The sequence below is a fragment of the Bos indicus genome, chromosome 22, assembly GCF_029378745.1.
Source record: "Bos indicus isolate NIAB-ARS_2022 breed Sahiwal x Tharparkar chromosome 22, NIAB-ARS_B.indTharparkar_mat_pri_1.0, whole genome shotgun sequence".
Classification (NCBI taxonomy): Eukaryota; Metazoa; Chordata; class Mammalia; order Artiodactyla; family Bovidae; genus Bos; species Bos indicus.
In genome coordinates, this window is record NC_091781.1 from 43214776 (window position 1) to 43226918 (window position 12143).

Consider the following 12143-nt stretch of genomic DNA (forward strand, 5'->3'; position numbering starts at 1 on the left):
ACAGCCAGGGAATTCCCAGTAAATTTTTTTTAAAACTGGAAGGGAATTACTACAATGAGTGTTATTATAGAGTAATATTTAATTACCATAACTCTAATATAAAAATAGAGGAAATTTACCCTTAAAGTAAATTACTTGTAGAACTGTAAATATTAATAGCAAGGCTACTTTCAAAAAGGTTCTAAATCATACAGAGGGATCCATTCTGATTATGCTAGATGTCTTCACAGGTTAATTTAGTAGAAGGTAGACTGAAATTCCAACATCAGAGAGAGATGAATTAACATAAGAGAGAGAAGTAACCAAACCATTATGATCTGATTTCAGAAGAGTTCTGTAACTGACATTTTTACAATAAATGCAATCCATTTTTGCTTATCATAAAGCCTCCATAACCAATTCATCAATTTCTGAAAGGCTTCCACCTGAGCAACAAGTCTTTATTTATTTTAAACTAAACCTTTCTTTAAGCAAAGGACAGTTGGGCACAACTCATAAGCATTCTGAGTGTGACTACAACTGGATGGCCATGCAACAGTACTCTTTGGTACTTGTGCTGCAAGTTAAAGCAGAGTGCCTTCCTCCATGGGAAGTGTGTGACTCACACCCACTGCTGTGTCCAAGCCATGACAGGGGTTTGAAATCAGTCAGAGCACAATCAACCACACTGAACATCCATCAGTTAGGGCCCACAAAGGCAATGATCACTAAAACGTGTAACACGACATTTATTTAGTATAACATCTTTCAAAAGACCATCTGCCTTTCTAGCAAATGAAATACAAATTAATATTGTTAAACTCAACTTATACCACAATGTTCTAACTGCATACACACACACAAACACATACTCACTCACACACAGCCCTACAGAAACTCACTAATACTTCCAAATGTTTATAAGAGGCCCAGAAGCCACTAAGCTTTTTAGGAATGTGCCTCAGAACATGATTAGTATAAAATGAAAACCATCATTAAGTCTCCATTTTTTGATACAATCAAATGGTAAGGAGTCACCATGCATTACCCTTTCTTCAGTGGGTCCCTGGTAGTACAGTGCTTTGTTTCCCAGAGGGGGGAAAACAAGAGCTAGATGAAGCTTAGTGACAGAACTTCAGATTTATCTAGGAAAAGCTGGCAGTTCTTAGGTAAATTTTTTTTTTTTTTGCAAACAAGGCTCTTCCTTCAGGTAGTCCTTAGGCTTTTTTTGGGGTACAGGCTAAAGGGGCAAATTCTTACTCAAAAATTTGACAGCACAATGATTCCATTATGGAATTTCATAATGAAAATCTTGGTTCATGTGTACTATAGGTCTTAGTTTCTCAAATCAGTTATAAGTCTTCTGAAAAATCAGCTTCAGGGCTCTCGCCTGCCTCTCAATCAAAGCTAAGCCAAGTTTGCAAAGACTTACATTATTTCCTTTCTCTCGGAGCAGCTTCAGGTTGTCTTTACATTGTTTGAGCTCATCTGTGATTGATTGTTTTTCCTGCTCAGTCATTTCAAACTTCAACTTCAGTTCTGAGAGTACAGTCTGTGTCTTTTCATACTAAAGGCAAAGAAAAAAGAGTGTGCAGACTCAACTTAAAATGGGTATGAAGTTATGTGTTTAGTCAGGTTTAAATACCAGACCCTGTTTAGTCACCTGCACCACCACAGTCAAGCGTTTTTGTTATAAGGAGGATAAGGATCATTTGCACTGATAATAAGAAGCCTTTAATGTTAACTTGATTCTATGTAAGACTTTTCTGGCCTTGGAGTTTAAAAAAAAAAAAATTAAGAGAAGTCACCATTGTATCATGTGTTTCTAATATAAGGTGTCACTTTTTCCACTAAGTGAGTTAGAGGAGCAAAGTAAAATTCCAAACTGAGCAAAAGGAAAGCAAGTGAAGAGAAACCTCCATAGCCTAATTAAATGGCAAGTTTCGGAAGTCTGAGTTTATATCCTGGTAAGTAATGTCAGCCAAGTTATTTTAGTCTTGAAGTAATAACTTTTAATTCTCCTTAGACCTCCCTTTACCCAGCATCACTGTGTATTAAAGTGTTCTGGATAAGGAATGTCTAGGCAAATGAAGCAGAGAAATATTATCTAAGGTAACTGACTGGGACATATCTCTCTCTTGACTTAAGACTTAGAAGCATCAATGAAAAATAACTTAAGAAAATCTGCTGCTGCTATTTTTCTTTAGTGAAACACGCCACCTTCTGCTCTGGAAAACAGTTCACTGTATATAAAATAAAGTTTGGACAGGCAATCTAGCCCTTGAACACGGGTGACATCAAGGTAAAAAGGAGGATGGTTTGCCCCTACATTAAATGCCCCAGGAGGCAGGAATTCGAGACTGGTTCCACTTCGAGATATTGCATCTTCCATGCAAGCTGAGCTCTCCGGCAAAGAGCTAACACTGTTCTGCTGCTGGCTGTGCCTTTGTCTCAGCCTCCACTGCCCCACTCTGTCATTTCTGAAAGTTTTAGGAGGCAGGCAGACAGACAAGGGCTGAATATAAAATAAATATACCACATGTCTGGCATACTAGAAAGATTTCTCCTCTTCCCTAAACATAGCCCACGAGGCTGAAAAGTCTCCAGTTCCTTTCTGGCTGTATCCTAGGAATTTCTCAATGAAGGTGCACCTTTATATGGTGCTTCTGAATAATGCAAACACCTTGGAGGGATATATTAGGCACTCATCATTATGCACTCCAAAGATAAATATTATAGATGCAAATGTGGAAAAACATTAGTCAGAAGTAGTGCAGGCAGGGGCTTAGGGTCAGCAGCAAATTCACCACAGCAGGAAGAAAGACACGGGTACAGAGAGGGAGGTAAAATATGAAAGGAACTCCCTGTTGCCTAACCACATTCCCAGAAAAAGTTTGGGTTGTATGCCAGAGAATAAACTTAAGGAGTAAGATTCATGGATTTTATGACAGGTTGTTTTTTTTTTTTAGTTTGTGGGGTCTATGTACTTCCTTCCAGATGGCAGAAGGTTACCGGCAGGCTGCCAAAACAAATTCAGTGTACCTAGACTAGTCTCTGCACCAAGGCTCTTAGAACATAATCAATTCTCAATGATCTGATTCCTAAAGTGACTAAGTGAAAAGTGCTTTGCTGATCCACATTTTCCCTTACTTTCCTTTTCCACCATTCCTACATCCAGCCTGCCCTGTACACCAAAGCACTTCATCATTTCTCCATTCCAGAAGTTGTGGAGAAAGACAGGAAGGCAGCTTAGTCAGGAAGATCCTGCTGTTTACCTTCAGCTTGTGAGAGGGGGTGGGAAGGACTCTGGCCCCAGGGTTAGATGGTGAAGCTACACAACTTTCCTGAGTCAGTCTTTGCAGGGTGGACTTGGGTGCTCAATGTTTCTTAAATTACAGATATTCCTACTAAATCAAAATATACAGATGCTTTCTTAATTCAAATATTAAGACGGTATATCATTATTTTTCTCTAAATATTGAGAATTAAATTTTACTTTTCTCACGTACTTTTTGTTAAATGTTCAAAAAAAAAAGCTGCCACATATTTAAGATTTAGTTGTCAAAACAAAGGTCATCTTCTACAGCCTTAGTTTCACATCTCCCTTGGATATCATTTTGCTCCATCTTGCTTTCTAACTCAGAGGTGAGAAACGAGCTCAGGTCTGATTAAGATAAGATGGAAGTATCACACAATATTACCAACACCTTTGGTTCTTCTTAAAAATAATCATATCTGGGCTTGCTCAGTTTGTGATATTTTAGCTTGTGACAGTGCTGAAATACAGAATCATTATACTGTGCACATTAAGTATAATTCTATGAGAGAAAGGAGAAAAAGCGGAAATGCTGAAAGGGAATATACGTGCATTAATAAAAGGTCATAATTCATTTGCAGTGGATTACACAGACAGAAGAATCTCATTTAAGAACATTGTAGTTACAGACTAGTATCCAAGAGTTGACATCAGGACAAACGGAAAGAAAAGCAATTTTACATTACAAAGGAGCATGATGACTACACATCATTTCACAATGAAAACACTGAACAAGAAAATAGAAGAGAAACATATTGACAAGATCAGACGTAGTTTTAAATGTGCTGCATTTAATGCAATCCAGAGGCTATCGACAATTTAGATGCTGTGACAACATGCCACTGCCATTTGTGGGAACAGTCAAAGCATTCTGCACTGATCGCTCAGTGACCAAGAACAGGCAAACAAGCAATGCAACAAAATGGCTAATGCATTCAGAATAACATACAATAGATTTATCTTCCAACCACAGCATTCTTCCCAGATTTTGAAAGAATTATGGCATGTGGACTGGAAGGACACAAAGTGCTTACAGTATTAAATACTAGGATATTTACTTTGGCACAGAATTTGTGTTCCAACCAAATAAAATGAGATTTCTCCAAAAACACATATCCTTAGCAAGAAGATAAAAATGAACATATTACAAAATCAATATGGCCACATGTAAATAAAAAATGTTACAGTTTTGTGTTGTTTTTTTTTCCTTTAGGAACAAACATGAAGACAGAAGAACAATAATCATTTCCAGATTCAGGATACTATAAGAAGAGAAGAAAATTGCAAAGAAAAACTACATTGATTAAACAGATCTTCTAAAACAATCTGGGGGAAACTTGTTATTGAAGACAAAAGAGTTGTCTTCAAGTTCCTTCTGTTTAAAACCAATCCTTCATTTAAGAGGGTCTACAACCGGGGTGAGCCCTGCCAGGTAGGTGGAAATGAAACAGACTTCTCCACCCCCTAGCTGGCCACAAGTCAATGCAGGCAGTAGTATTAGGCCAAGAGGACTGACTGCAGCTCTTACTGCCCCATGGTCAACCTCGACCATGCCCATGTGTGTGGGGAGGCGGCTCCAACACCAACCCTCACTATTTTAAGTATGACTTGTTTTTTTAAAGTCACCAAAGTTGAGATTTTACGCAAAATGACATGAAAAGTGAGCATGCCTATTTGTGAAGAAGGGAAAAAAGAGATGGGGGGAAAGAAAGGAAAAGGCCACAGAACATGAGTTTGGCTGACTGGGTATGAGCTGAGTTTTTTCATAAGCAACTTTTCAGGCCAGTTTTACCTGAGGGGTTTGGATAGCATTATGGGGTGGCCCCAATTTACTTTTCCAAAGTCCCCTAAATTAAATGTGATACTGTCTGGAAAGATAAACAATGAACTGAGTAATCTGGTACAAAGGTCAACTAACTGGTAGAGAAAACCTTTTAATGTAAGTTTGTATATTTATATTTTGAGCCAAACCTCACTGATAAATTCTCTACATTTGGACCATAATACATAGCTAACAAATCACCAGGCAGAGATACATCCAGTATCAACTCTGTGGCAGGTAATGCTTCCCTTTATTTCTAACTAGCATGAATATCTGATTTGCTTTTGGCTTTAAGTCCAACCATAATTGGGCTCATAATGTCTTTTCGCTTTACCTCTTTCTGTACATCCTTTGCTTGGTTTTCAGCCTTACTGAGAAGAGTTTTTAAATCAGCTGAATCCCGAAGATGCTGTTCTTTTAAGGATCCCACTTGATTTTCAAGCTCTTTCCTGGTCACCTGCAGGATGCTGAGATCACTGGTAAGCTCTAAACTCTGCTTCTGAGAACTGCAACAGAAATATTGACAATTATTCATGCAGAAACCAGACACAGCAGGAAGTTCAATTTCTTTTATATTTTACTAGGCTGGATGGAATGGATTTCAGAAGAGAAAAGAAAAGTGTGGGGGAAAAAAAAAGAATGATATTTTCAAGAAGTAAAAAAGCATTAAAACACGAAAACAATGAGAGTTTAAAGCTGTTTCTTATTTTCAGATAATCAAATACATGCAAAGGTTGAAATTATAAAAAAAGAAGTAGAAGGTGGCTGTATATTTGGTCATACACATTATATGTAGGTCTTCTACATGAAAAGAAAACATATTTCAACTAGTTTCTTCAAGTACTTGACAGATAGGATGGCGAGCAGAAACTTAAAAGTTTAGGAGCCACTTCCAACTTTAACTAAAGATAAACCTACTGAAATGAGAAGATACCAAAATCAGAGGAAAACACAAAACCAAGAACTGGGACGGTTGAGATGTAGACCTCAGATCTGCCACTATTTAGCTGTGGGATGCTGAGCAAGTCAGTTCACTGGTACCATTCCATTCTCTGAGTGAGCCTTTCCTGGCCTCTCTGATCTGTGCCAGGCGCTGTTTGCACAGACACAAATACACAAGGAGAGCCTCCTCCTTGGCCAAACAAGAAGATTGAACTCAGGAATTTCTGAGGCTGTTTTCCAGCTTAAATCCTGTGATTACTGTTACAATTTGATGTTAAAAAAAAAAAAAAAAAATCACATTTACGCACTATGAAAACCTCTTGACAAGCCTCAATAGAAATTCTGTTCATACGGAACAGATTTATGGACACAGCGGGGGAAGGAGAAGGTGGGACAAATGGAGAGAGGAGCACTGAAATATATACATTACCATATGTAAAACAGATAGCTAGTGGAAAGCTGCTATAAAGTATAGGAAGCTCAGCTCAGTGCTCCGTGATGACCTAGAGGGGTGGGATGGGGTAGGAGATGGGAAGGAGGTTCAAGAGGGAGGGAACACATGTATACTTGTAGCTGATTCATGTTGATGTACGGCAGAAGCCTACACAACTCTGTAAAGCAATTATCCTCCAATTAAAAGTAAATTAAAAAAAAAAAACACAAAAAACAAAAAAATGTAAATTCTTTGTTCAATTCCTTCTACATCATGGACAACAAAGAAGAAAAGACCTGTACACTGTAGCTGTGTTAAAAGAATTTGGTTCCCATCTACAACAGAAATAGCTAAAGGAGATAAGGTTTTTGAGAATCAAAGTTATATGCCTCTCAGGATAGATCATAAGTCTCAGACTCAATACTGTACCTGAAGTACTATAGAGAATAAATCTCATGCTGATTGGATGCTAGGCAGATACTAGGTGTGAGCATGATGTTGTTAGGGGAATATAGCTAGGAACTAAACAGCATGTAAGACACTGTAAAGAAAGACTAGCTTCTAAATACTACTCAAATGCTGGGGTGGCTTAACAAATAAATTAAGAGAACTATTAAATCAAAAAGTTTAAAAAGCAGAATTAATGTCTTAAATAGTTTATGTGAGTTTAGACAGATAACTTGACCACTGATATTCCAACAGTCTGGAGCCTAATATTTTAAAATCATATGCTTCTAACTCATAAGGAATTTGTAGGATTGCTTTTCAACATTTAAACAAAACTTGGAAGTAATTTTAAAAATAGCATTTAATAATCTGCTAGATTTCAATTTATCATATCTCAAAAATAAGGGATCGAGTCTGAATCTTTAAAATATCAAATATTCCAAAAGAAGAATAATTTAAGATACTCAATACTGGTAATCAAATATCAATATTTCTTGCTTGATAGAATACCAAACTAAATGGATTCACCAAGATCCAAATGTATTCCAAATAGGAAGAACCTGAGTGTCTGTATCATCTTACACACATTTTATACCAAATAATTTGCCCACATGTTCTGTCAACTGATGACCAATTGATATTAAATACACATAAACATATGTGTGTGTATGTGTCTGTGAGTGCATCCATTTATTTGTCTGTTTGTATTTTGGGCCATTATTTTGTCCTATTCATATTTTGAAATTGCTTTTACAAACTTTTATGTTAAAAACAAACATCTGTTTTATTCTCTATTGTTAATTAACTCTAAACATTCAAAGAGGAATACCCATAGAAAAGATTATGGAATGGTAAGACACTGGAAGGGAAAAAAGTGCTTTAACAACACTGATATTAAAAAAAAAAAAAAAAAAAAGATACTGATACTGAGCTCATAACAGTATAGGAAGGAGTTTTACAGAATAAGTCAGTACATCTTGCTCCTTCAATTAGTTCTTGATTTTTTTAATATATAACCAATATTGCAACTGTCTTTGTTTTCATAAGAATTAATGAGGAACGCTATTTTCTGATTCATTTTTCCCTAAAGCTTATTTTCTATGAGAACTGAGCTTGATCACTGAATTTTTGCTAACCTTAATACTCTTCAGGAGTATAAGCACAAGGCTAACAAGAGAGTAATGACTCACATTTTTGGTGTACTGAGGGGAGGGAGACAGTTTAAAGAATGGCTTCAACAATAAACATGTACTACCTTCATATTTGGGCTTCCCTAGTGGCTCAGACAGTAAAGAATCTGACTGCAGTGCAGGAGACCTGGGTTCGATTCCTGGGTTGGAAAGATCCCCTCGAGAAGGGAATGGCTGAATGACTACCCACTCCAATATTCTTGCCTGGAGAATTCCATGAACAGAGGAGCCTGGCAGGTTACAGTCCATGGGGTTGCAAAGATTTGGACACGACTGAGTGACTAACACTTGCAGCTTCATATTCTGAATTAGAATGTAAACACAGCTTAAATAAAAAATATGGAATCAAAATGGGTCAAATTTTAAAGGAAGAAATAAATGTTAAACTATACAATAAGTGTTGGTAAGAAAACAAGACTCTCTACTAAATTTGCTTAAACAAATCTATTGCATTCATTGGTTTGCCTGTAGGGTACTAGATATTATGACAGATTTAATTGGTTTTAGAGATTTTTTGATCTTATATCTTATTATTTTTTACATATCCCTGTTTGATAAGGAAAAGCTGATTCTGTGTCTTTCAATAATATCAATTATTTTATCACAGTCATCTTCTGATGAACCTTATAAACAGAAGGGATCACTAGCATGAAAGAAAAAAACAAATTTGTATTTGAAATTTATTATCATTTAGCTTAAAGGTGAATTTAATCATAGATCATTTGCTGCTTGTTTGTTTAGAGCTTTCGGGAATGGGGGTGGGAAGGGGCATTTAATGAATCTGTATTCCATGAGTACACCCAAAGGAAAGGACATAGAGGTGGTGCCAGAAAAAAAGGGCTTCAGTACTCACTTAGTGGGGTTAACCTACCAAGTAGCCAGAAAAGAGTCTGGCTGAATATTTTGTTCCAAAAGATATTTCAATATCAAAACTAAATTAAATTTAGATGAAAATCTAAGATACAGAAATATTTTGAACCTAAATAAGAGTTCGTGCATACTTGTGCAGTTCTTTTTCTTGCCGCTGCAGTTCTGAAGATAGCAAAACATTTTCCTTTTTTAGAGAACGGCATTCGGTATCCAATACATTCCATTCCTTTCTCAACTTCTCTAGTTCACCTAAAATAGTCCCAAAACACATTTGTTAATACAGAAACGTAACTATTTTTCCCCCTTAAAAAACAAAGATTTTATATGGCTTTTCCTTGATTTCTGTTACTTTGCAGTTATGCCTCAGCAAAGTTCTCATCACCCTGAACTTGAGTAATATTTTTTTTCCCCACTTCACTTTTACAAGACAAATAATTCTTAATAGTATTTAAATAAATAAATGTAAAATTGCAAATTTTTTCAATTCACTGTAGAGCTTATAGATGTGAAGAATGTATATAGCCCCAATATAAAAACATTGCTTTTATACAATCAATCGTTATGGAAGAGAAAATTAGCCTGACTGTGTTATTCAGTACAAGTTATGAAGTTATCAGTGTCAAGCATTAACAGCTTTACGTAAAGGACATTTCTCACCTTGCAGCCTGGTTGCTTCTTCCCTCTGCTGGTCCTCGCATTGTTGACACCGAAGCTGAAAGCTATTTTGCAAACTCATGATTTCTTTCTCATATTCAGATGCTGCTTTCCGCCACCGCTCAAGCTCAGCTCGCACTTTCTTAAGCTCTTCTTGTAAAGAAGCAATGTCAGTGTCCCGCTCAGAGGCAGCCTTTTCTGCCGCTTGATGAAGGAGTAAAATTTCATCTCGGGCACTAAGCAATTCATCTCGAGTACTTGCGATTTCACTGTCCTTCTCCTCCCGGAGATTCTCAATATTGATGTGTAACCTCTGTAGTTGGGCTACAAAAGTATAGTTACTCATCATTTTCTTAGTTCAAGTAATCAGGAATAAAAGAACAGTCCATATGGGACTGTAGTTACTGCACAGCCCAGGCTGTCAGAGCGTTTGTTGCTTTTGATTAAACTGTACGAGCAATCCATGTTTAATGCATGAAACATCAAAATACAGAAACATAAAGAGAGGAAAAAAGCTCAAAGTGATCTTTATTTCTCCCACACAGAGAAAATTACTTCTAACATTTGGTACTTATTTTCCCAGATTTTTTTCTAAGCATTTATACATATATAAAAACAAAAATTGGGAGCAATCATAATAAATACAGTGCTCTCTATGCTGTGGGTGATAAATATTTTTTAACGACAAAATAGCTATATTAACTTTCTTCACTAATCCTTTATTTCAGATATATTATGCTGTTTTTAATTACTCATGACAATATAACGCAATCTTGATTTTTCCCCCCATAAGGGTGAATTCATAAACATAGAACTACTTGGTTAGATGGCAAACATTAATAAAACCTTTGATATTCTTAACTCAATTTTCTGTTGAATTGTCAATTCCTTAAAGAAGTTTTCTCTCATGGCTTATCTAAAAATAGTCCACTGTCATTCTCTAGTCCTTTACTCTGCTCTTATTGGATGTCACACTATATACTTATTTGCTTATTGTTCATCTTTTTCACTACACTGTACATCTCATGTATACTATCCTCAAGACTAGAAGAGTAAAGAACCAAGGATTATCAGTTGAATTAATGAATTAATAAAAGTTACTGAATACTGCCCAGTCAGAGGTATATTTTTTAAAGCTCTGGTCTTGTTGATGTGAACTGGAAACAATCTGTATAAAATCATACTGGGTTCAGAACTAGAATACTGGTCTTGGTTACTATAACACAAGAAAATTATAAGTATAAAAAAATTTGTTAGGTAGAAAAGAACAATTAAAATAAGAGGATTTCAGGCTTGGGGAGGAAGAGGTTGCCTCATAAATAGACATTAAATACTAGACCATTTAAGTTTGTGGGAAGCAGTAAGAGGTTAACAACCTCAAAGTCTGGAAGGGCACGATGGCCAGGGATTACATGACCATGGATTTGTGGATAAAATCATGAAATATACATGCTGGCACTAGGGGGCACTCAATGATGCTCACGTAAGGCAGCTTTACCACAAGAGGCACCACTACATGAACCTTCAGGGATAACTGTCCATACACAATACAGGATGGAAATATAGATACAAGTCAGATTTATGTAAACTAATGGATAATAGCATTAAACTGTAATAAAACTGTGAAGAACTCTCATGAATTTAAAAATTCATCTACCCAGCTACCCCAGAAATTCTTGTTTGACCATAATACAATTACATTTTTAAAATAACTGAAATGTCCGACTCAAAAAGAAGAAACAAAAACCCAAAAGACTGGTTTTTCTCTGGGCATTTTAGAGCAAATACCCTAGGCTTCACATTGACTCCCCATTTCATCTCAGCAGGGGTTACCTGTCTATTTAATTTCTTTCTACCCTGCCACTAAAACAAATATTTTAAAATAACATTGGTTCCTTCTCTGACGATGAAGGCAAATTAATTTTACTTTAGGGATTTTACAATGGCATGGGAAAGACATCTCCTGAAGCATCTCACAATTATAGCCTCAAAGTACCAGAAGCTCTGCTTCAAAGAAAACCCTGGACAGACAGGTGTCTTTCAGGTCGTTTCTGTAAAGACTCTGTGACAGCCCACACAAAGAGCAAAATGATGGGTATGAAGAGCAGCCTTTGCCAATGAAGGTAGTGCAGGGACCACTGTTATATTCCACGCAGTAAACAATTTTTGTTGCAACACAAGTGTGCTAGGAGCATTAGAAATAATATCACCAACAAGCTAAAAGTGCTGATGCACCGACCGACTCAAACTGATATCCTGTCTGAAGGCCTCCTCTATAGTAAGTCACTATGTAACCCAGAAAATGACAGTCTTACAAATTCATATCTTCACTCTTGTTCTCCCCACTCCAAGTGGGAAGTACTATTGCAGTACTAGGGAATCCCCTCTAAAAAAAAAAGAAAAGGCCACCAAGAGCCAGTTACAGTCTCAGATTCTACAGAAGAATCAAAGCCATGAAAAATGGGAGCCCTTTGCATTCTTACTTTCCAT

At 36.6% G+C, this 12143-nt stretch overlaps 1 protein-coding gene across 39 annotated transcripts in view; it reads right to left on the bottom strand.

The window, feature by feature from the left end:
• SLMAP (sarcolemma associated protein) overlaps positions 1–12143 on the bottom strand; it is a 149818-nt gene that overhangs the window by 4059 nt on the left and 133616 nt on the right. For all 39 annotated transcript variants that reach the window (XM_070777189.1, XM_070777190.1, XM_070777179.1 and 36 more), the window contains 4 exons: positions 9657–9977; positions 9131–9248; positions 5452–5623; positions 1412–1546 (listed from right to left, as the gene is read on the bottom strand). In XM_070777189.1, the coding sequence (XP_070633290.1) occupies positions 1412–1546; positions 5452–5623; positions 9131–9248; positions 9657–9977 (746 nt within the window). The remainder of the gene's footprint in view (positions 1–1411; positions 1547–5451; positions 5624–9130; positions 9249–9656; positions 9978–12143) is intronic.